We start from the raw sequence: 22,178 nt of genomic DNA, 5'->3' as shown, positions 1-22,178 counted from the left end.
ATGTAAGCCAAAATTCATCGCTAACCAGTAAGCATGGAATTGTCTGCTACAGTAAGCAGGTTTTTTTGGCTACCGGTGAGCAGAGCTATAAAATTGGGCCCGTGGAGAAGTTCAAAGAATGCATACCTGATCTGCTTTGATTTCGTCCTGCAATTCGCGGAACGCCCCTCCGTCGTCCTGATTGGTGAAGTTAGTAAATGATTTGGGGGTACAAGCCAGGGAAAAGGGATTCGGCGACAAGACACATTCAAGGGGGAGGGAGGGGGGAAAACAGGAGAAAAAAGTTGTAGAGTCACAGTGAGAAAACGGAGGACGGAGAACACATACCAGGAGGAACAAGACAGATGAGGATTCAAGAAGGATTGAGGAGGAAACAGGACAGAGGGTGATGTGGGAAGTCAAGATTGGAATGTCTGGCGTTATGAATGCCTACCGGAAACTAGATGAGTTATCATCAACATATGGACACATGTTCTAACTGCCGGGCAAAGATTTCGTAGTAATTAATGCCGGGTGGAGATTTTATTGCACACATCCAAATTTTACAGAAGTGTCAATGAACTATTCAACATAGACTCTTGCCCTTTCACTAATGTACATGCATTTTATAAAATATGTGTTTACAAAATACATCGGTGAAGGACGAAACCCTATGTTGGATTTACATCACCCGACACAAATTCTGTCTTATGCATGGCCACAAGATGCTCTTTATTGTTTCTTTTCCAGTCAAAGTTCAGATGTCAGATTTTTGAACGGGACATGTGCAACAAAACCAACCCACCGCCTATTAGAATTTGATCGATCAAAATGCAGCCTAATGTCAAAACTACCTCATGACCAAATCAATTAAAAATCAATTTAACAAAAAAAGACATTACCGCACTCTCCATTAAAAAAAAATCGATTAATTAAAGCATTCCGACCAGGCAATTATAAGTGAAAATAGCTAAAAACCTAAAGAGCTACAACAATCCATGGTTTTAGCTTTCCGGAATCCTAGCTTTTTGAGGTAAACCAGGACAAACAACTCAGGTCACATTCCACAAACTGTAAAACGCTTTCTCTCTACTGGGCCACGGAGACATTCCCAAAAAAGCAGCTCAAGCAGTGGACAAAAATTGTCAAGATGTGAAAGAAAAGACTGTGAAAGATAGACTAAAGCCAACGTTGCATTCCAACGAAAAACTAGGACTACAGCACAAATCATCTGACAAGCCAATTCCAAAAGAAGATGGTACCACATAAAATCAAGACACAGAAAAGAATAGACCAAAACCCAGTTTAAATCACCAAACCGAGTTATGAACAATGATGCACAAGACAGAAACATGAAGACGTCTTCAATAGCCCGCCCACAAAATGTATACATCTTTATGAAAATAACATTATTTTTCTTCCAATTCTGACATCATACAACCAACTTGGGTATTGAAAAAACAAGGAGCCAAGAACAAAATAAAAAAATAAAACCAAAACAAAACAAAAACCTAAATAGACATCAAATAAATTAAATGCAATTCACAGACCTGCAAAAATAGAGTCAACACATTTCGTTCTTACAAATATCCCTCGAAACAAAACTTAATGAAATAAAAATAACAAAATTACAGTTTACAAAACAAAAAGTCTATATTTTTTCAGCAGATGGAGCATTTATTAAAACTGACTTCAGCCAAAGATTTTTCGGCGCTGCTACTTTTTTTTTTTTTTTTTATTCTTTCCTTGAAGTTAAACATGTCATGCAGCAGCATAGAGCACGTTTCTTTCAGCTAACTACTCGACATAAGTCAGATCCATTTTCTGCCTCATTCTATCACTTTCTATCACTCTGTTTGTCACTGTCTCTGTCATTATCTCCACCTGTCAGCAACAACATTTTTTTCGCATCTTTCTCTCTACCATTCATCTTTCATTTTCAAATAAAGTCTCATCCCTCTCTCTCTCAACGTCATTTCTTCAGGAATTCTACACCAAACTACAAAAATAAAAACCAGTCGCCAAATACCGAAAAAACTAAAAACAACTGAAAGCAACAGAAACACATTTTCACCACCCATCTCACACACAACAACATAGACACAAAACATGACACGACATGTGAGAACATGGTGTTGGAGTGTATGCAAATTTATGCTAATTACCCCTGTGATGTCAATGGTGACCCCTGGCTTGTGTTTGTCATCATCTGAAAGTGGAAAGAGAATAAACATCGATCTATTATGTTGGAACAAGCTGACAATGGTTGGGTTGTGTCCTCGGGCAAGCCACTTCACCCCAACTTGCATTAATATAGGCCTGGATTATGCTTGGAATCCTCCGTACTGCTCCAGGATGTCACTGGCCAAGCCTCAACATATTGACAGTCACTGCTGCAGGATTTTGCAGGATTCAGGCAGTAGTCACCCCTCCACGGACCATATTCAAGAAATAATGCACAGAGCTCTGAATGAGGGATATTTTTCTCACCGTGTTTCAAGCTGGCTTCGTACATGGCCCGCTCCACGTCCCTGAGAAGGTCAGACGTGTCTTCCTCCCGATCTATTGAGACGTCCATGACAGCGTAATCTGAGAGACACTTGTTGGCTACGTCGCCCCGGCCGATGTCGTGGAGTGCATCTGCTAGTTTGTCGGCTACAGTAACAAAATCAATCAGAAATAATTGATAGAACAGGCTGAATGAACATGAAAGAAAAAGACAACAGGGACACAGAGACTCTTGAAATAAGTGTATAGTGCTACAGTGTTGTAGCCAATATTTGCCGAGTCCTATGTTGAATTGCTTCCTCTCGAATCCCGAAATCGGCATTTGGGACATGATTCTCATTCAGCCATTGTCATTGCGTGATGTCACACACTGAACTGAAAAATAACAGTAACCGAGCGTGTGTGTGCGTTGGGTCAACGCTTGAACCATTCGCAGATTCGCCCAACTACAAATAGAAATGTGTCACTTGACACATCTTTGGAAATGACCTTCTTTTATTTTTATTTTCAAAATGACAGCATGCCAGAAGGAATATTTCACAAGGGGTTTAGTGTTATTACTATCTTTAAACCAAGTAAGATTTTTAACAATTATTTGGTCGGTTACTTTTTAGATAGCTGCAAATGGACCACTCTACCTTTAATTACTTGTAGCATTATCTTTGGCTAACAAGATAAAGGTAATACCGCCCTCAATTTTCATGCATAAGAGCACATTACAAAGGGATTTTGTCTTACTTGTGGCATCTTCCTTGGCCTTTTCAGCCCACGTGTGCAGCATGACGAAGGCCTGCTCCTCAATCTCGTCGTTTTCATTCTCAATCTCCTGCAAGTCCTTCTCGCTGACTCCCAGCTGACGACCTAATGCCCGCCAGTCGGTGCCAATCTCCTTGGCGACCTGCATCAGACGAATCTCGGCCCTAGAGTGGGCACTTGTCGGACCTGTTAACAAGGAGAAGTGTTGTAGAAGGGTTGCTCATGATAGACCACATGCATCGTCACAAATTCAGTCAGAAGTAAATCCCAAGTCAATTCACAAGTCCAGTCACAAGTAACGGGGGATGAACGATAGTAAAGGAATGCCTTTGTCACGGTGCATTTGAATAGCCTGGGAGTCGACTTGGAACTTCACAACTTGTGATGGACTTGTGATGACTTTTGATGGACTTGTGATGGACTTTTGGCAAGACTTGTGATGTACTTGTGATGTACTTGTGATGAACTTTTGACAAGACTTGTATGGACTTGTGATGACTTGTGATGGACTTGTGATGACTTGTGACGGACTTGTGACAGACTTGTGACGGACTTGTGACAGACTTGTGATGGACTTGTGATGGACTTGTGAAAAACTTGTTATGAACTTGTGATGGACTTGTGATGGACTTGTGATGGACTTTTGACAAGACTTGTGATGGACTTGTGATAGACTTGTGATGGACTTGTGATAGACTTGTGATTGACTTGTGATGGACTTGTGGTGGACTTTTGACAAGACTTGTGATGGACTTGTGATGGACTTTAGATGGACTTGTGATGGAATTGTGATGGATTTTTGATGGACTTGTGATGGAGTTGTGATGGACTTTGACAAGACTTGTGCTGGACTTGTGATTGATTTGTGACAGACTTGTGACGGACTTGTGATGGACTTTTGACAAGACTTGTGATGGACTTGTGACAGACTTGTGATGGACTTGTGATGGACTTTTGAAAAGACTTGTGATGGACTTGTGGTGGACTTTTGATGGACTTGTGATGGAGTTGTGATGGACTTTGACAAGACTTGTGCTGGACTTGTGATTGATTTGTGACAGACTTGTGACGGACTTGTGATGGACTTTTGACAAGACTTGTGATGGACTTGTGACAGACTTGTGATGGACTTGTGATGGACTTTTGAAAAGACTTGTGATGGACTTGTGATGGACTTGTGACGGACTTGTGACAGACTTGTGACAGACTTGTGACAGACTTGTGATGGACTTGTGATGACTTGTGATGGAACCATTCCACGGGTTTTTTAGTACCAGTATGATCTTTAATCCAAGTAAGCTCTTTTTTTAATAGTAATTTGGAAGATTAATTGTGGGAAAAAATGCAAATGATTCAAAATGCCTTTAAATACCCACATGCACACAAATAGGGCACTGCGTTTTCTGCATAATACATATGGTCAAGTACCCTGACTACTACATATGTATTACTGTGCTTACTGTACTTACTCATTGTGGGGTCCTGGAGGAAGGTATACCTCTTGCGTAGTTTGATGGATGCAAAGTTGAGATTACTCGCGGCCTCATCCTACAAAATAACACAGCACCAAAAACATCCACAAATGGTAGGATTAGTGTCACATATCGTTGACAAAAGACAGGACTTTGCTGTTGATGAAATGTTATTTGAATTCATGTGCATTTAGTAATTACATGCTTACCTCCAAACCGCAACCATGGTTTAGTCTGGTTACCTTGTATCAACCCTTTGCGATATACACGTACACGTATAATGTGGTAGAAAAGGAACCAGACCATGCTCGATCCAAGTCTAGTTCCTTAACCAAACCAACATGTACTTGATTCAAGCACAAGACTACCAGACTGTTAATGATGTCACCTTTGTGAATTTGATTCAGCAAAAATAAAAATCATTCATGAAACGTGAAACTTGCTGCTTTTAACTGGTAAACCAAACTTAACAAATAAGTTTTCCCACATCTACCGGTATACCCTTGGGGAAAAAAAAAAAAAAATACCCGAAAAACAGCCCTTTTCTACAAATAGGAAAATATTTTACTGTGAATTTGAGCATATTTATGTCTAAACAAATTATCCACAATCACACCAAAAAAACCCAAAACACAACACATATATACAGTGAAGTAACATGTAAAAAGTGCAGCAAGTAAATAAAGATCACTCACATTAGCCCTAACTGTGCTCAATTCAACAAGAATCTGCATAATTCAAATGCCTAATTCGGTGCCTAATTTCAAAACGTGGTTCTAGTGAAATTCTTCAAAGATATTTTCTTAATGTATAGAATAATCTTTTTCAGATTTCAACTCCCTGAAAATTAATAAGCAAAGGAACATACCTAATCTACATTTATATTCCATATAACACCATTTTTTGTGACACATAATGATGATGATGAACAAATGAGACAACGTATTTTAACATCAATTAAACGTTTCGCACAACAACAGCTTTAGAAACAATGTAAATGTATCTCTAAAGGGAGAGCTATGAAAATAAATACCCAACAAAAAACAAAAAACAAATTTGGACTTGAAAACAGGTGACCTCACGATACAGTTTTAAAAACTTTGGGAGAGTATAATAATAAATGTACAACTTAATGAAAAATTAAAAATCCATACATGAAACAGTTACTGTCACAAAACTGAACGATGACTTTATTTTCAAGCTGAGAGGGTAGAGATGTGTCAAAAATACTAAATATCCGAATATTTGACCATCCACTGAATATTAGTATATTCCATCATTCCCCAAATATTCGAATAAAACTTTTCTGATGTGAATATTCAAAACATGTATGTAGTCACGATGTGGTCACGAAACGTAAGCAACCATTATGTTCATTTACAGCTTTACTGTTTGTCAAGCGCCACTTTTCAGTCAACAGTCACTTTGCACGCACAGTTTGAGAAATTCTGTGATGACTATTTTCTCCGATTTGCATCTTTAAAAATATTTCAAATATGAGCTAGTCAGCTTTCTTGGAAAAAAATAAACAAACCAAAATACATAGATACAAACATGACATTCTTGGTGTTTATTTATTACTGCTTACAGGCGCGCGCAAACATTGATTGGAAGCCCATTTTGAGGCATTCAGAGCAATTTTAGCTTACGCATGATAAATTTGATCGGCGTGTTTCGAATATTCGATTATTCGACCAATGCAAGTTCCAATAATTGAATACCGAATTGTTGACAACGCACAGCACTAGTGGAGGGGGACACACATCAAATATGCTTATAATAGTATTACCTTCGGGTACTCATCCACACGGGTTAGTGAGTAGATCTGTTTGCAAAATAGAGGGCGTTTGAATTCGGGGCAGAATTAGAACAAAGAAGAGAAAGATTCAGTCAGATGAAGAATTTCAAGTGAGAAATTAAACGGGGGAATAGGAGCACAAGACGAACACAGGGATCTCTCTTTTCATTTTTGTGTGTTACATTTTGATTTTGACAAGCTTGGGAGGAAAGGAATGCGGCACTGAGACACGATGGGTTTATTATCTGCAACAATGTACAATGATTTGGAGGTTTGCGGTAACACCATGCGAATGAAAGATACTTCTTAGCGAGTTATGTGGTTCTGAGAAGAACCAGTTGGTTTACCTCGACGTTTCGAACAGTATGCTCTGCTCGTCATCAGGAGAATGCCAGACCCTTGCTGGTGTAGTGGTTTAAGTAGTGGATGCTGAGTTCAGTGGAACATGGAGGCGGGAGATTCTGTAACAGGATGCTAAGTTCGGTGGACGTTAAGGCGAGAGATTCTGTTCGAAACGTCGAGTTCAACCAACTGGTTCTTCTCAGAACCACACAACTCACTAAGAGATATCTTTCATTCACATGGTATTACCGCAAACCTCCCATTTATTTATCATGTCCACCATGCAAACCATTTTAAGGGTCTTATTTAACAACGTACAGTCACATTCCTCATCACTTTTGAAAAAAAAAGTTTTTACATCTGAAAAAAGGAGGAATTTACTTGGAAGCAGGAGCTGAACAGTATTTCGCTAAAAGAGACAAGGAATTGGGATAAGGGGAAATAATCAAACAGCCTCATGCTATGGATTTTTTTATTTGAAAGGTAAATCTGATGCTCATAATTTGATGTTTTTCATAGCAAGTTCCAACTTCTGCAATTTTTTTTTTATAAAATCAATTTCTATAACAATCGTTATAACTTCATAATTACAAGTTTATATGAGACACAATTCAACAAAAATGTGAGGGGCTGTGTTTGATCCTTTATAGGGGTGCACCCCAGTACAAAAATCCCCATAGTCACCAGTGATAAATCCCCATACTTCAGGCTGTTCAGGCTGAACAGAAAAATAATGATCAACATGTCATCTTTCATTTTCTTTTAAATTTTTGGTGGGTTGACCATTGACTTTCTGGAGAAATCCGCACCCAAAGAAGACCACCCTAAAAAAAAATTCCCAAACTGGAAAAGTAGCCATTTTGAAAAAGGATGCCTCCACAACATGGCTAAATAGTGCCACTTTCGGACCCAATGCTCAGAATTGGAAGCCCAAGTCCAGGCAAGAGGTTCATTGCCATATATCTTCAATTCCCCAATTCCAAGGCTCTCAGAACTCTCTAATATAGAATAATTTGAGTGTATAACTTATATTCTTGAGCTCAGCGGACGGATTGTTGGACAATCTGCTGGGGTGTACCCTTAGTAGGACCTTTCTCAAAAATGACAGCGGTACAGAAAAAGAAAAAGGGGGCACACAAGCATGTATGGGTGAAAGGAAAAAAACACAAAAGAGGGATTTAACAGGGGAAGGAGCAAGGAATTGTGGCAGTAGGTGAAGACCAAAGGGGATGAAGAGCAGTGATGGGGAAGAGGAAGGAACAGTTCAGCACGAAGTACATGTACAAGTACTAATCAGCCTCTTTTTCGTAGAGCTCTGGATTCATTTAACAATGACTTCATACGGTTTTGATGGGTTTGGTTGGTTTTGATGGGAATGGGACTCAACTAGAGAGGGGATAGGGAAGAGGAAAGAACTACATGTACATGTAGTTCAGCACTAAGTACAAGTACTAATCAGCTTCTTTTTCGTAGAGGTCTGAATTCATATAACAATAACTTCCTACGATTTTGACGAGTTTTGATGGGGTTTGATGGAATTTTGATGGGGTTTGAGGGGTTTTGAGGGGTTTTGATGGGGTTTGATAGGAATGGGACTCAACTAAATAGACCATATTGAACAATTTGGGGGCATGCATGCTCACATGGGACACTAAGCAAGGACTTTACTTGTTTGCATTCTTTTCAATACCTGAGTAATGTGAGTTTTCCCTTCTTTCTGCTACAAAGGAAAGAAAACAAACAAACATTGTAACAATCATGGGGGGCTTTTTGAATTAGTATTTTATGCAATAATTTTCAGATCTGAACTATTCGATGTATTGTCAAAACGGCATCAATAATAAGTCTAAGTCTGTAAAGCCCAGCCTTTGTTCAATCTTCAAACAGGGACGACTGTTTCTTACGAGTAAGGAAACGGTTTAAATTTGAACAACAGATGAAGTAAATTATCAGGGAATTATAAAAGGTTGTAGTTGCAAATATCTAAACAATACACAAGAACATAAAACAGCAACTTTGGAATTGACAACAGATTCGAAAACATGAAAAATAAATATATATTCTCTAGCTTGTATCTTGTACTAAAAGTATTTACATTTTGATTCAAAATATAAAAAAAATATCTGCAAAATTTAAGAAAATAGAAAGTGAGTAAAATATAACCTCAAGGGCCCTACCTGGGAATACTGTTCCCTCTGAAATACATTATTGAGGAAAAAATAAAAGATAGTTGATCAATCTTTCCATGAAAATTTTATCAAATTCTGCCATGCAATGGAAAAATATCTGCACCACAATGATGAGCAAACATTGATTTTGCAAAAAATCAGTTAATTTTCATTCCGAATGTATTTTTTCCAGTGTTTCAAAATACATGTATTTTACAGCTACTGCAGAGATTCCAAAACACTTTTGCGCAGGAAAAAAATATATATATATTAGAACAAAAAATGTGTTTGTGCATTAAATCAAGTAAATGCGTGCACATTGATTGCAGATTGTATAGACACTTGTTTACACATACGGTAGACCAAATGTGTCATAAACTGGACTGAACGAGTTGAAAAACGAAGACAAAATAACTAATGCACAGTGCAGACCTTTTACAGAGAATTTCACAAATTTGATTTGTGTCAAGAAAAAAACAAACATTTAAACAAAAAGTTTAAATGCAGCATGTTTGTCAAAAATGTAATGATTTTTTAGTGCCAAAATCTAGTTAAACTGCAAACCTATTTTAGCAAAAGCCTGACGTTTTCACAGGTTTCAAAAACTGGTAAGCAATTTTTTTAATGTGCATTTTATCTGTTAAGCAGCAATTATGAAATAAACACCAAATTAATTAACCTCAACTGCTGCAAATATAACTTCACAAAACGACAAGTGCATCACAAACACAAATAATATTTAGCAAAACAAAATTCAAGAGTGTGAACATTGTGCACGGACAAATACATCAAAAATCAAAACAAGAGAACACATCGAACAACCACAATGACAAAACCAGTCCCCACCAGTTCTTACTTCCACAAAACAGACAAAAGCAATGTACATGTAACCACCAACACAATCCCAACAGAACAGATAACCCTTTTTTAAACTGTAGCAACAAAAAAACAACTTGACCCCAGTTGTTTAAGGGGAAAAAAGAAAGAAAAAAATAAGAAAAGAAAACAAAAAAGGTGATCTAAGGCCAAAAAAAAAAGTCTCCGGTTTCTGGTCTGCGCGCGCATTGCCGTAGCTGTGCACGTCGGCAAAATTAAAAGGTTTTTTTTTTAATATGATGTCTCAAAACCGCCACTGGTTTGACTGGAATCCTGCTGCTGCACAATTTTAACGTGTTTTTAGATGGGGTTACGATCGAGTATAAGCTTTATGTGGCCTCTCTGGGCTCCCATGATATTTTGCACTAAATTTAGTCGGGCACCATTTGCAGACGGTGTTGTACTTTTGTAATTGTGCGTCTGGAAGCCAGACTTAGGTAGCGATGGTCATGTATCTGGAACCTGTAAACACTTTTTTATAATTAGCACAATATGTAAGGGAGCAGACTAATGACCAGCTTGGCAGCTCATGCAAGATGTCGATGTCACTGAATGGTCTAACGCTACTACTATTTTCTCTGAGATTTTTGTCTTGACTATCCAAATTTCCCAAAGAATGTTCGTGTCGGTCAAGATCATAAGTGGGTGCAGAATTGTCAAGCCTAATGGCCTTACTGAGGTCACCTCAAGCTCCACTCTGAAGGATATTTTTAGGGGATCGAAGCGTCATCTGCAACATCAGCTGACAATTGAAGAAGAAAACAAGTACCGGTAGGCCTAGGGGGAAAAAAAACGCATCGCGGCACCACTTTTGGGGCAAGCTCCATACCAGAAACCGGAGACTTTCTTTTTTTGGCCTAAAGGACAATGGCGTCCTCATGCATACCTCGCCTTTTTCCATTCTGTACTCCTAAAGAGAGGAAAAAATGTGACAATGAATGAAAGAAAAACTAACATGGAAAGTGTAAAGCATCAACATTGAAAAGAAAAGAAACAACAAACATAAACTTGGTTCCATCACAATGAAATCAGCCGGACAGAATTCATCAGGGTACACAATCGTGCAACACCCATAATAATCTGAGAATTTCATCACTTGTGACTGATGCACAGTACACGTTAACATAAAACATTCATGTTGTATCCAAGTATCATGCGGGAACATTATCACCATGTTCTACAACAAATCCCCCCACACAGTACAGTAACACAGTACATGAAACATTAAACAGCACACTTTACTGCCCAACACTTGTCGGCAGGCTTTAAAAGGAGAGCTTTTTAACAAAAAAACTTCTAACGAGCATGCATTTCAATTATCTCTGTTTCCCAAGTGTTACAAACTTTTGCATCAATACGACTCCCCCCCCCAAAAAAAAAAAAATAATAAAAAATTGACAAACAAAACTGAAAAAATAAAATAAAAAATAGTTGTAACAGTTATTTCATAGTTCATTTATAACGGGTATATCATGTACGTGTAATGATTTATTCAACAAATGAACAGTTAAAAGCAGCAAGATCTTCACAGTTTCATGTTCCAATGCACCAAACCCCCAAAACCAATTGTCAAGAAACTCAAAAAATGAATTATCTTATAAACAACGCAACAAAAATTAGCACAGCCTTTAAGCAGCCAAGATGGAAAAAATAACCCAGCTGCCCGTGTTGAACCTCAAAAATAGTAGCACCAGTAAAGACAAATCCAGGTACATGATTACTGTTCACCCATGAGGCTTCCCTTCAATTGAGAAATGTGCAGGCTACATGGGCAAGTTCGCGCAAGAACTATTGTTAACCATGGTCCGAATAAGTTAGCCCGAACTATCTAGTCGACAATGGTTGACTACGCTAGTCGACTCTTTGGAACCAGCCTACTTGGCCTGGTTGCATCGCTGGTTATCAATAGCCTTGTTTTGTAACTTAAGTGCAGATGTCGAAATGAAGGTAGCGAGTTGTACTACCCATTGGTGGGCTCTTCCGGTTCATTAAACAGGTCAAAGAACGTAAACAATCGAAACATACTTGTGATTGCCATATGTTGACAATGGTTCGACTAGAGTCGTTCGCGCTTTAATGTTACAGCGCATGCACACTGTTTGACGCCAACTGACTATTGGTTGACCAATGGTTGTTGCGCGAATTGCCCATGCATTGTTCAAACAATTGCCAAGTGATGAATTATCTGAACAATAGCTAACACAATGCTTTCGCCATTGAAGGGGGCCTTCGTGATAGAATGATAGCGTTCCCGGCTTGGTGTACACATAGAAAGCAACTTCAATGAAGGCACGTACACCAGACTAAAGTATAACCCCCCCCCCCTCCATGTTCAATGCTGAAATTTCCCAGACAGACTCAAAACTATGAAAAAGAACATCGGCCTTTATAATTTTTTTGCTGGAATCTGTTAGTGCTATTGTGAATTGCCCTTTCATCCCATGATAAAAAATACAAAATATTACAAGGAATGATTCATATTTGCCAATGATATTTAAAAAGGTCATTCCACTCTTTTTGTCGAATATCAGTTCAGGGATAAAAAAAAAAAAAAAAATGTAATGTTTTAAATTCTGTCACCAAGAATTACAACTAGCTTTCTTCAAGTAAATGTGTCATTATTATTGTTTAATAGTGGAATGACCTTTTTACTGGGTTAGTTCCATAGAAACACCATTTCCACCAAGGCTAAACAACATGGATTGTTTTCATCAAACTTCCACAGAAGAATATACCGGTGAAGTATATTCAAGTGACAATTCAATTTCAAATCATCAAATCGGGAAAAACCTAAAACATTTCTTTATTTGAAAAGTAACCTGTGTATCTGAATGTGAGAACAATCTGTATCCCATTCGATTTTCAACAAAAAAATGTTAAGATCTGAAACCAGTGTTTCAAAAATTCTGACAGCTTCTAAATTTTCTCGAATTTCTTTGTCGTTGTTGGTAATTTTGAAATCTCATTGGATTGTTTGATGAAGACATTCCCAGCTTGGCAGCATAAGAATAGCTTACACGTAACCATGGTAACTGTTTATGGGTTAGTAATGGCGGGATGATGATGTCTTGACACTGCTTTTTTACAACATGATGAGAAAATGCCGGTGTCTCTGAAATCACACTCATTTTCACTCTTTTTTCACACTCACATTGACACGTTCATCCTTTTAGTCTGGTGCTCCTTTTCTCTGCTATATTGCTCTCTCCTTACCCGTCTCCCAATCTACTAGTGCTTCTATTTGTACATTAAAAGCATGCAAGTATCCTTTCTTACGGTCGACCCTTCTCGTTCATGAAATGTTCTTTATGGGCTCCGTGCACAGTACTCCCTCCACAGTTACAACGGGAGAGTTGGGGTAGACCACTAGGAAAAACATTGGAACGCATTGCCCATGGCACAAACGCGAAGAAGCTATGGCACACTGCCATAGAGCTATATTACATTACTAGAGTGCTTACTCCTCATTCTTACGCGCGGAGCTACTTTGAGGCCGTCCTGCACGCAGCCATTTTGAATTTACGTGCCCGTTTTTAGTACATAATGAAATAAGATGGAGGGATTTTTGAAAGTGCACTCTAAATGCAACCTGCACAAGAAATTTGAGTGCGTTTCGACGGTTTAAAAAACATCACGGCAAAATCATCTGCAGCGCATACGTGCAGGTATTTGCATGGTTTGAGTAGAGCAAATTGAAACACTCATTTACTGATTGTGCGCTTCGGTTTTGGGCGCACCTATTGGCTTCGATAACGCACCTGTAGGCCCTATAGAATACAAACGTAGATATGCAAATAGCCGTAAAAATGCCGTGCAAAATGTTGGGTTTTCCATAGGTTTGTGCACAAACATGGATGCGCCCAGCAGGCATCACTTTGGACATTTAGGCAGCGCTCTAGTAATGTAATAGCTCTATGGATTGTGCACAAACAGAATAACATTAGTTGCGCGTACTTTGCGCCATACGTGCGCGAACCAGTATGCGCATGCAGTATGTCCTCCCACTGAAGCGCTTGAATGTAGTCACTAGCGCCCTCTACTGTTGGTGCACGGAGTCCATACCAAATTCCCAAAGCACTCAAACGAAAGAGTCAACCTCCAATTTCCGAGCCAAATTTCCAAACTGTCTGAATAAATGTACCTCCATTTTATTTTTCTTGTGAATACCTCCAACTCACTCAAGATAAAGTAACGTTTTCACCGTTTCTTTCTGTGACTTTTATTCGTGCATGGTCAAAATATACGTCACTGGCAAGCTACATGTGATACTTTTTGTCCCAAAGACCTTAGCTGGTATACTGCTATAATGGTAACCGGTGCCCCTGCCTGTGATGATTTCATGCAATAGTCACAAACCACTGGCAGAGAAAGACTGCAACAGTTTGGAATCTACCGGTAGTCATTGAATTTTCTGGGTGTGTGCAAAATCGTATTAAAATTGGAGGAATCAGGACTGTTAGGGTAAATCAAAAGACATTTTTTAATTCACGCACTACAACTTTTTGGGTTTTTTTTTTCTGGGGGGAGGGGTTCTTTTTTATGTACTTTTCATGTAAAGGAAATCCTTGAAGCCATTATAATAACATGATAACCAAAGTTTTTCAAAGTAACCTGGTGTCTATCAGTTTGTTTCGTTTCCAAGATTTTGTTAACGATCTTGTTTTTCTCACTTATTTGATAGTAATAAAACTTCAATCAGTGAATGAAATAAGGGGAGAATGCAAAATTACCCGGTAAATAGAGGTAACTCAATTTTTACCTCAAGGTTTTTCTGGGTTACCTCTGGGTTACCTCAGGGCTTTCTGGGTTACCTCAGGGTAAAACCTAGATTTACCCCTTGTTTAAGTTTGCATTCTTCCCTAACTTGTTCTTTCAAACCATTAGTGGTATGAAACACCAGGACAAAACAATGTTTCATTCCTCCAAAACTTTAACTGGATTTACTTGAATATATAAACTTTGCTGCTTGGATGGTTGGCATATAGTCAAAAAAATTGCAAAGGAAGTTGGAAAACTGCGTCATTCTTCTACCAGTGACTTGGTCAGTGCAGAAATGCCGTATTTTTTCTTTTTTTGCCATCATGCAATACTGCGGTGTTGTACACTATGATAACTAATGACAAAGACAATCTTTTTTTCAGCATGCAGACTTCAACAGATCATGCAATACGAGGGACCAGTAGCGAGACAATCGGGGGTATCGGGAGGGCGGACTTCAAGTGATCGTTACCGGGCGACAGAAAGTTCCCATGGAAACTGACAAGTCGGTTCATACACCATCAATGGAAAAATATTTGTAATAAGCCAGAAAACTTCTTACTTCAAAAGTGATCGAGAAAAAAAACTTTGCCATCTGACAAGAACATCCGCACTGAAAACTGGTCACTCAACTTCAACAAACTTTTAAGAAGATTTGAGACTGCCATCTTTGTTACATCTATAAAGTTTACATTCAAGGGATGTCCATATGCATTGTAATTTTTGCTTCATTTTGACAGAAGTCTGGGTCTTTTCAAAAATGCTCCGCAAATGCATGTTACCTTGGTACTTTGAAATTCAAGTATCGTATGTAATAACTTCAAACGGTTGGATTGGGTAGATACATAAACATGTACAATGTAGTTTGCTACTAATTATCACTCTTGGAAGACAAAAGCATTAAGAACGAATCAAAATTATAAAATCATAGATGTTAGATGTAACAGGGACAGAAAAAAAGTGGATCTCTATTTTGTAGCACGACCCATCTGCATTTCGGCAGCTCAATAACGCAACTTCTTATTTGCTTGTTTTACTTTTTAGAGTAACTTACCCTACATGTAATTTGAGAAAAAGAAATCCAAATTGCAAAAGTTAAGGGTGAAATCAAGTATAAGAGTAAACTATGACAAAAGCGAATAGGAAAACTTTGCAATTGCTCGGTAAGGATCACTTGAAGACTAAAATCAGAGTCTGGCGCCCTCTATTGCCCATGCTTGTCTCGGATACTGTCCCTTAGAACACACACAGATATAGATACAGATATTCTAAGAAGCGTCAGTGGTCGTTTAAGCTACCTCCTCACTGCTTTCACTCTCCGACTCGCTTTCGCTCGGCCGTTTGACCTGCGCAAAGGTCAAAGGTCAAGGCAAAGAGGTTGGGCATAAAGGTCGCAGTGGAAGACATGGGGAATGGAAAAACGATGCATGTTCAAATCAGTAATGTTGCCAGATGTTAATAGGTTAATTACATGTATAGTACCTTCAGAAGAAGCTAAAATACTGTCAAATTTGCTGTGGCTAGAAAATTTTCATCAATATACATGTAATATCGCAATAATTTGTTTCATACATGTATATGAAGAAAACATATTTTTCAATTTTAAAATGGAGAAATGATAAAGTTACTGTTCATGTATTTCAGAAACATATGGACAATCATCTCAAATTATTCTTTTCAGAATATTTTCAAACCAATGCCTGAACAATTTGAAGAATGTTTGGGGTTAATAGACAAAAAGGCAACGCCTCATAAATTTAATAAAAGACTTCATTTCAGTTAACATCATTTGAAAATGCCGAGATGAGGATTGTTAACTCGTTAACAGAAAGAAAAACAGATGTTTTTGTTCGGAATGAAATCTAAAATGATCTACATGAATGAATGTGTCAACCAAGTTTCATGATGTTCTTAGTCCCTCAGTTCGAACATTAGAATGCCACATTCTAAGACTTCTAAGACTAAATTCATTCTCCTACCAACTAGAAGATGCCCCACACATTTCGTCAGTAAGGGGAGACTGCAAAATTTACCAGGTAGTAACTTGAGGTTAACCAAGGTTTACTGAGGTTTACCAAGGTTTACTGTGGTTTATCAAGGTTTACTGAAGTTTCTCAAGGTTTACCAAGATTTACCAAGGATTTTCAAGGTTTACCAAGATTTATCAATGTTTACTGAGGTTTACCGAGTTTTACTGAGGTTTACCGAGGTTTATCAAGGTTTACAATGTACCAAGGTTTACCTCAAGGTTTTGTGGGTTACCTCGGGGTTTACCCTCGAGTTACTGCTTGTTTAATTTGCAATCTTCCCTAAAAAATGTCATGCAAAATATGTCTACCTTTACGCGGAATCTGTTAGTTGTAATTTCTCTAATGTTAAGAAGCAGGATTTGTTTTGCCCAGGATTGTGTAAGCCACATGTTAAAAAGTCTGCTTAGTGATCTTTTAAGTATCCTGGATAAGGTACGGACAAGTTTATCTGTAATATATCAATTACATTGTGTATTACTTGCAGTATTCTGAACAATAGTATTGTTCAACTTCATTGTGGGACGATGTTGGAGAAGTTGTTTAGAATCCTGCAAGTAATTTCAAATACAATGGGCCTATTTCGGATTATATTGTCCTCAGCTTGCCCCGGATATTTCTTTTAGATTACTCCTTATACTCTCAAATATTGCTAATAAAAAATAAATAAAAAAGGACCTAAAACAAATTTTCCAGTTCTGGAAATATCAAGAATGGAATACCAGGAACTCAACCACAACATGTCAAGAGTTGTAGTTATTAAACAAAATTCATACTTTGAGGAAAAATGAACATTAAAATGAAAGAATGGTTTTACCTTGACGAAGGGAGGCATTGTGATGTTGAGGTTGCACAGGGCCTTCTGCGGAGGCATACCCCGGCTGATCTTGGGCTCTGACATAAAGGACAGACGGCCGCAAGGCTCCGTGGCCGAGTCTCGGACGCGGACGAAGAACGGCAAGCGATTCTCGTGGAAGGGAGAGAAGAGAAGGTGAAGCTGATCCCCAGATTTCTGGACCGGGACCAGGTTACCGGCCATCTCAACGTAGATTGGTTTGCCTTCTAGCGCCTGTGAAACGAATGAGTCAATCAAGTAAATAGTTTACAAATATGACATGGTTTGAGGGTCAATAGCTGATATTGGCTCCCGAGGCAATGGAAGTTTAGTTTTCTAACTTCCGAAATATACCATGTTATATTTGTTTTACAATACCTCATACAAATAGGTCTCAAATCAAATGACGTCACTTTCTACAAATTGCCACGTGCATCGGCAATTTGGGCGTCAAACTTCTGTGACGCGCATCAGCTGCGCCGTATTTGGAAGAAATGTCGAGCAACACGCGCGCGTGTTTAGAACATTTTGCACATTTGAGATCTATTCACCAAAATGTTGCTGAAGTACGCATCAGTTATTTTAGCAAAATGTTGCCGTATGTACATGTATGCTGCTGTATTTTCATGTAGCTACGGCAATGTTCGCACATGTGCACCACCTTGTGCGACAGTTCCACAATTGCTTAGTAAAGTACATTACTGCATGGGACAGCAATGCAATAGTCCCGATTCTTGTCGGATTACTTGCTTTTTGTGTATTTTTGTTGTTGTCTGAAGCAACAAAATTGCAAAAGAAATTTAGTTTGTGGAAATTTTTGCTCAATTGGTCTTTACATTTTGAGAAAACAGAGAAAACATATGCAAACAATCCTGGGGTCCCGTAACTGGATTCCGTTCTCGTATTTGCATTCCATCTTAACTCTCGGTGTGGCCACGTGGTGATAAAATTCTCCACATTTTTCAAATATGGTCATAACTTTTTCTCAGAGTAAGGAGTGTTGAAAGACAGCAGCCCCAAGAGGCGCCTAATGCCTTTGTGCAGTAATTGGATATCTTAGTGGCCAACCCCTTTGTGCCGCCGATCTCTCTCTGTCAACCCCTCGTGCCGCCCAGAGCTCAGACAGGTCGTAAACAATCCTGGCCCACACAAAGGCCATGTGACCTGCCTATATCTTGTACATGAGGGGGTTATTGACCTAGAAACAGTGTGGTGATAAAATTCTCCATGTGGTTTCACGGTGTGATTTTTTTGCTCAGTCGACTCCGAGGGTTAAGTGATTGTTCACTTCCAAACAATACCATTCCAGGTGGAATAATTTCATTGGTCATTTGATACGAGAGCTATCTTCATTCCAAGCAAGGTTTTTTTCAGTTGATCATTTCTGGGCAATTGCAATTGATCTGATGTTGCTTAAACAAATATTTTTAAAAATCTTATCGATAGGATCTAAACCTCTTACCTCAACATCCTTGCTGCGAGCCACCTCCTTGAACTGTTCCTGCTGTTCCAGCGTCTTGTCAGCCCGGTCGTCGGTCACACAGAAGACACGGACTCGCGACTCGATGGGATCGTGGGTCTTGGCGTAGATGGCAAACTTGGCCATGAAGGGTACGGACTTGAGCTCGTGGTACAGCTCCCGGGCAAAGTTGCTGGCTTGGTCTATCTCCTTGCAGTCCATCAGCCAGAACCTGGACAAAAAAATAAGGGAAAGAAGACTACAGTTAAGATTTTCTTTGATGGGAATATGTCATGAAATCGGTGGCTGTGTCATGGCCTAGCGGTTAAGAGCACCGGACTCATGTTCTGGTGTTTCTGAGGCAACAGTGACGTGGGTTCGAGCCCAGGCGTGGACACTTGTGCCCTTAAGCAAGGCACTTAACCATTCTTGCTCCGTCCTTCGGATGGGACGCAAAGCCGTAGGTCCCGTGTGTTGTATAAGGCCTAACACACGTAAAAGAACCCAGTAACGCTTATCGCTAAGAGAAGGGGTTCGCCCCGGTGTTTCTGGCAGGAAGGATGTGTATACCCTGCCCGTGTGACCCCTGAGAAGGGGTGTTGGTGCAGTATTCATCAAGACAAGGTCTAAACAAGGTCTTATCTCTACACTTGCCTTGCAGAGACTGTAGTCGTGAAGGAGACGCAGTTGTCCACAAATGTCAGCGGCGTGGTGCCTGTGATGTCCTCCCATTGGGCTGGTGCAGTGCCACCTGTTAAAGATAATTGATTGAGAGTTTACCCAAGACCCCAGATTGGGTTGACAATTTATCCGAAAAGACTATCTTGTCCAGTAATTCACTGTGTGAAAAAGGAGGAAATAGTTTGAACCAGTTTGAACAAGACAGAGCTAGAGCAACCTAGGAGCAGCCAAAGTGGGTCTCGGTTGCTCAGAACCAGTTCAGACAAGAGGGAGTCAGTTTGAACCAGTCTGAACTGGCTGAGACTTTGTCATGAGGTCTAGAAAGAAAACATTTCCTGTGCAGCTTGAATTGGTCTGAACTAGTGAGAACCAGTTGAAACCAGTCTGTTTTGGCTATGTCCATTGAAATGACGGCTGTGTTGCTCAAATTAATGTAAACTAGTGAAAACCAGTTGAGACCAGCCTGTTCCGGCTGAGTCTCTGTACTGAGGTCCAAAAGAAAAGTCTTCAGTGGTCCAAAACTGGTCTGAAGTGGTACAAACCAGTTTAAAGCAGTCAAGGCCAGCCACATTTATGGCACATGTATAAGATTCTCGTCCTAGTCTTATTTCAAACTCGTTTCCAATGTTTCTTTACCTGTGATACTGCAGAGCAATCGCAACGTAGGCGTGTCCCCACCGTAACCATTGATGATTCCTTGGTTGTTGGGGATAGGGATTGTCACGGTGATGGCCTTGTGGAATTTACGTCGACGTGGTTCGATGGTCACGATGGGACTGACCATCACGCGGTTACCCAGGACTTTCTTGACCACTTCATTGCTGACTGGCTGGGCCTATATTTTATTTTAATTGCAAAGAAAATTTGGTTTAAAAATTCAATTTTGATGACGTTATTTTGTTGATCTTACTGGGGTTCATGGGGAAACATCAGAATCGTAGGCAAGCTGTCAGGAGTCGATCGCAAGTCATCCAAATCTCAAATCAAGTCACATGCCATGTAAATGACCATTGACAAAGGCAATCCTGTGTTACTTTTCATAGCCTGTAAATAAATTGTGACCAACTTGTGATTTGATTGTGACTGCACTTGTGATTACATGTGATTTCTGCATTCTTGTGATTTCTGAATTCTTGTGATTGCTTGTGATTTCTTGTGACTGGACTTGTGATTTCTTGTGACTGGACTTGTGATTTCTTGTGATTGGACTTGTGATATCTTGTACTTGGACTTGTGAATGGACTTGTGATTTCTTGTGCATGGACTTGTGATTACTTGTGATAGGACTTGTGATTTCTTGTGCTTGGAATTGTGATTTCTTTTGATTGGACTTGATATTTCCTGGGATAGGACTTGGCATTTCTTGTGATTTCTTGTGACTGGACTTGTGATTGGACTTGTGATTGGATTTGTGGATGGACTTGTCATTTCTTGTGATAATACTTCGGATTTCTTGTGATATGACTTGGAATTTCTTGTGATTAGACTTGTAATTTCTTGTAATTGGACTTGTGTTTTCTTGTGTCTGGACTTGTGTTTTCTTGTGACTGGACTTGTGATTTGATTTGTGATGCACCTGGCTACAACTAGTGATAATATTTTTGGGTTTTTGTTTTTAACAAAGAAATTCCTACTTAAAGAGTTAATTTCTCACCTGCAAGCCCACTTTGATCTTCTTGGTCAGCGTGCCCTCGGGGAACACGGCCTGGACTTGAGGTACGACGGTGGAGCTGAGCATGCCACCGTTAGTGCCGATCGTATTGGTTTCCTGGCGGACGCGGGAGATGATTGCAAAGTACTGGGGGAAGTCGTTGGTGACGATGCGACAAATGCGCCTGTCTGAGTTCACATTGTTGTCATCTGTGATGAGGAAAAAAAGGAAGAATTCATGAACTTAGACTTTGGGGTTTCAGGTCTTCAGAGGCCTACGTAGGTCAAAGCTCTAAGCAAGCTATGTTTTATTCACAAAGTTGGACATTTCCTCCAGTTATCACATCTTAAGTCATGAAATAGGCATTCACAAAATTCCACGTATTTATTTTCATTATTAAAGTGTGCCATATCCTATAAGATTTCTGCAAGGTTTTATCATCTATACCCCATGTCGAAGACCCTACAAGTGCACCTCTGTATCCCTAGTGTCATTCTAACCCTTCCCTTGTCTATTATCAGTCTTAGCTTTTAAAAGCTCCAGCTATGTCTGTCATCAACATGTTTCCACCTAGTTACAGTTGTCTTACAACCGGAAAGTTTCCCACAGAAATTTAAAAATGAAATTCCATGTCTTTGCATGACTTTCGGGGACAAAATGAGGGCTTTCATGACCACTTCCTATGCTGTTTTAGCATCTCAGGAGCCTCTTTACAATACACTGGCTAAGCATAACACTAAAAATAAAGCTTTGATAGAAGACCACTTAGCACCACAAAAGCATCACAATGGTGCACTGAACATGTAGCAAGTAACCGCTCTGTTCACAAGTACCCCCTCACCGGCAAGCAAAGTACAGTTGGGGGTGA

General features: G+C 39.4%; 1 protein-coding gene across 40 annotated transcripts in view; it reads right to left on the bottom strand.

The window, feature by feature from the left end:
- The window catches only part of LOC119731256 (ankyrin-2-like), a 148,769-nt gene that overhangs the window by 42,904 nt on the left and 83,687 nt on the right, over positions 1 to 22,178 (bottom strand). For 30 of the 40 annotated variants that reach the window (XM_038204382.1, XM_038204380.1, XM_038204348.1 and 27 more), the window contains 15 exons: positions 21,314 to 21,519; positions 20,296 to 20,494; positions 19,633 to 19,729; positions 18,982 to 19,210; positions 17,502 to 17,753; positions 15,956 to 16,003; positions 10,786 to 10,809; positions 9,033 to 9,050; positions 8,546 to 8,575; positions 6,505 to 6,540; positions 4,713 to 4,791; positions 3,226 to 3,429; positions 2,470 to 2,634; positions 2,145 to 2,188; positions 127 to 177 (listed from right to left, as the gene is read on the bottom strand). In XM_038204382.1, coding sequence (XP_038060310.1) covers positions 127 to 177; positions 2,145 to 2,188; positions 2,470 to 2,634; positions 3,226 to 3,429; positions 4,713 to 4,791; positions 6,505 to 6,540; positions 8,546 to 8,575; positions 9,033 to 9,050; positions 10,786 to 10,809; positions 15,956 to 16,003; positions 17,502 to 17,753; positions 18,982 to 19,210; positions 19,633 to 19,729; positions 20,296 to 20,494; positions 21,314 to 21,519 — 1,682 coding nt within the window. The remainder of the gene's footprint in view (positions 1 to 126; positions 178 to 2,144; positions 2,189 to 2,469; positions 2,635 to 3,225; positions 3,430 to 4,712; positions 4,792 to 6,504; positions 6,541 to 8,545; positions 8,576 to 9,032; positions 9,051 to 10,785; positions 10,810 to 15,955; positions 16,004 to 17,501; positions 17,754 to 18,981; positions 19,211 to 19,632; positions 19,730 to 20,295; positions 20,495 to 21,313; positions 21,520 to 22,178) is intronic. The other 10 variants (XM_038204373.1, XM_038204377.1, XM_038204379.1 and 7 more) reach the window with 7 other exon arrangements.

The sequence above is a fragment of the Patiria miniata genome, unplaced genomic scaffold, assembly GCF_015706575.1.
Source record: "Patiria miniata isolate m_02_andy unplaced genomic scaffold, ASM1570657v1 HiC_scaffold_23, whole genome shotgun sequence".
In the NCBI taxonomy this organism is placed as follows: domain Eukaryota; kingdom Metazoa; phylum Echinodermata; class Asteroidea; order Valvatida; family Asterinidae; genus Patiria; species Patiria miniata.
The sequence above is the reverse complement of the archived record's forward strand: the minus strand, read 5'-3'. Positions and strand labels throughout refer to the sequence as shown.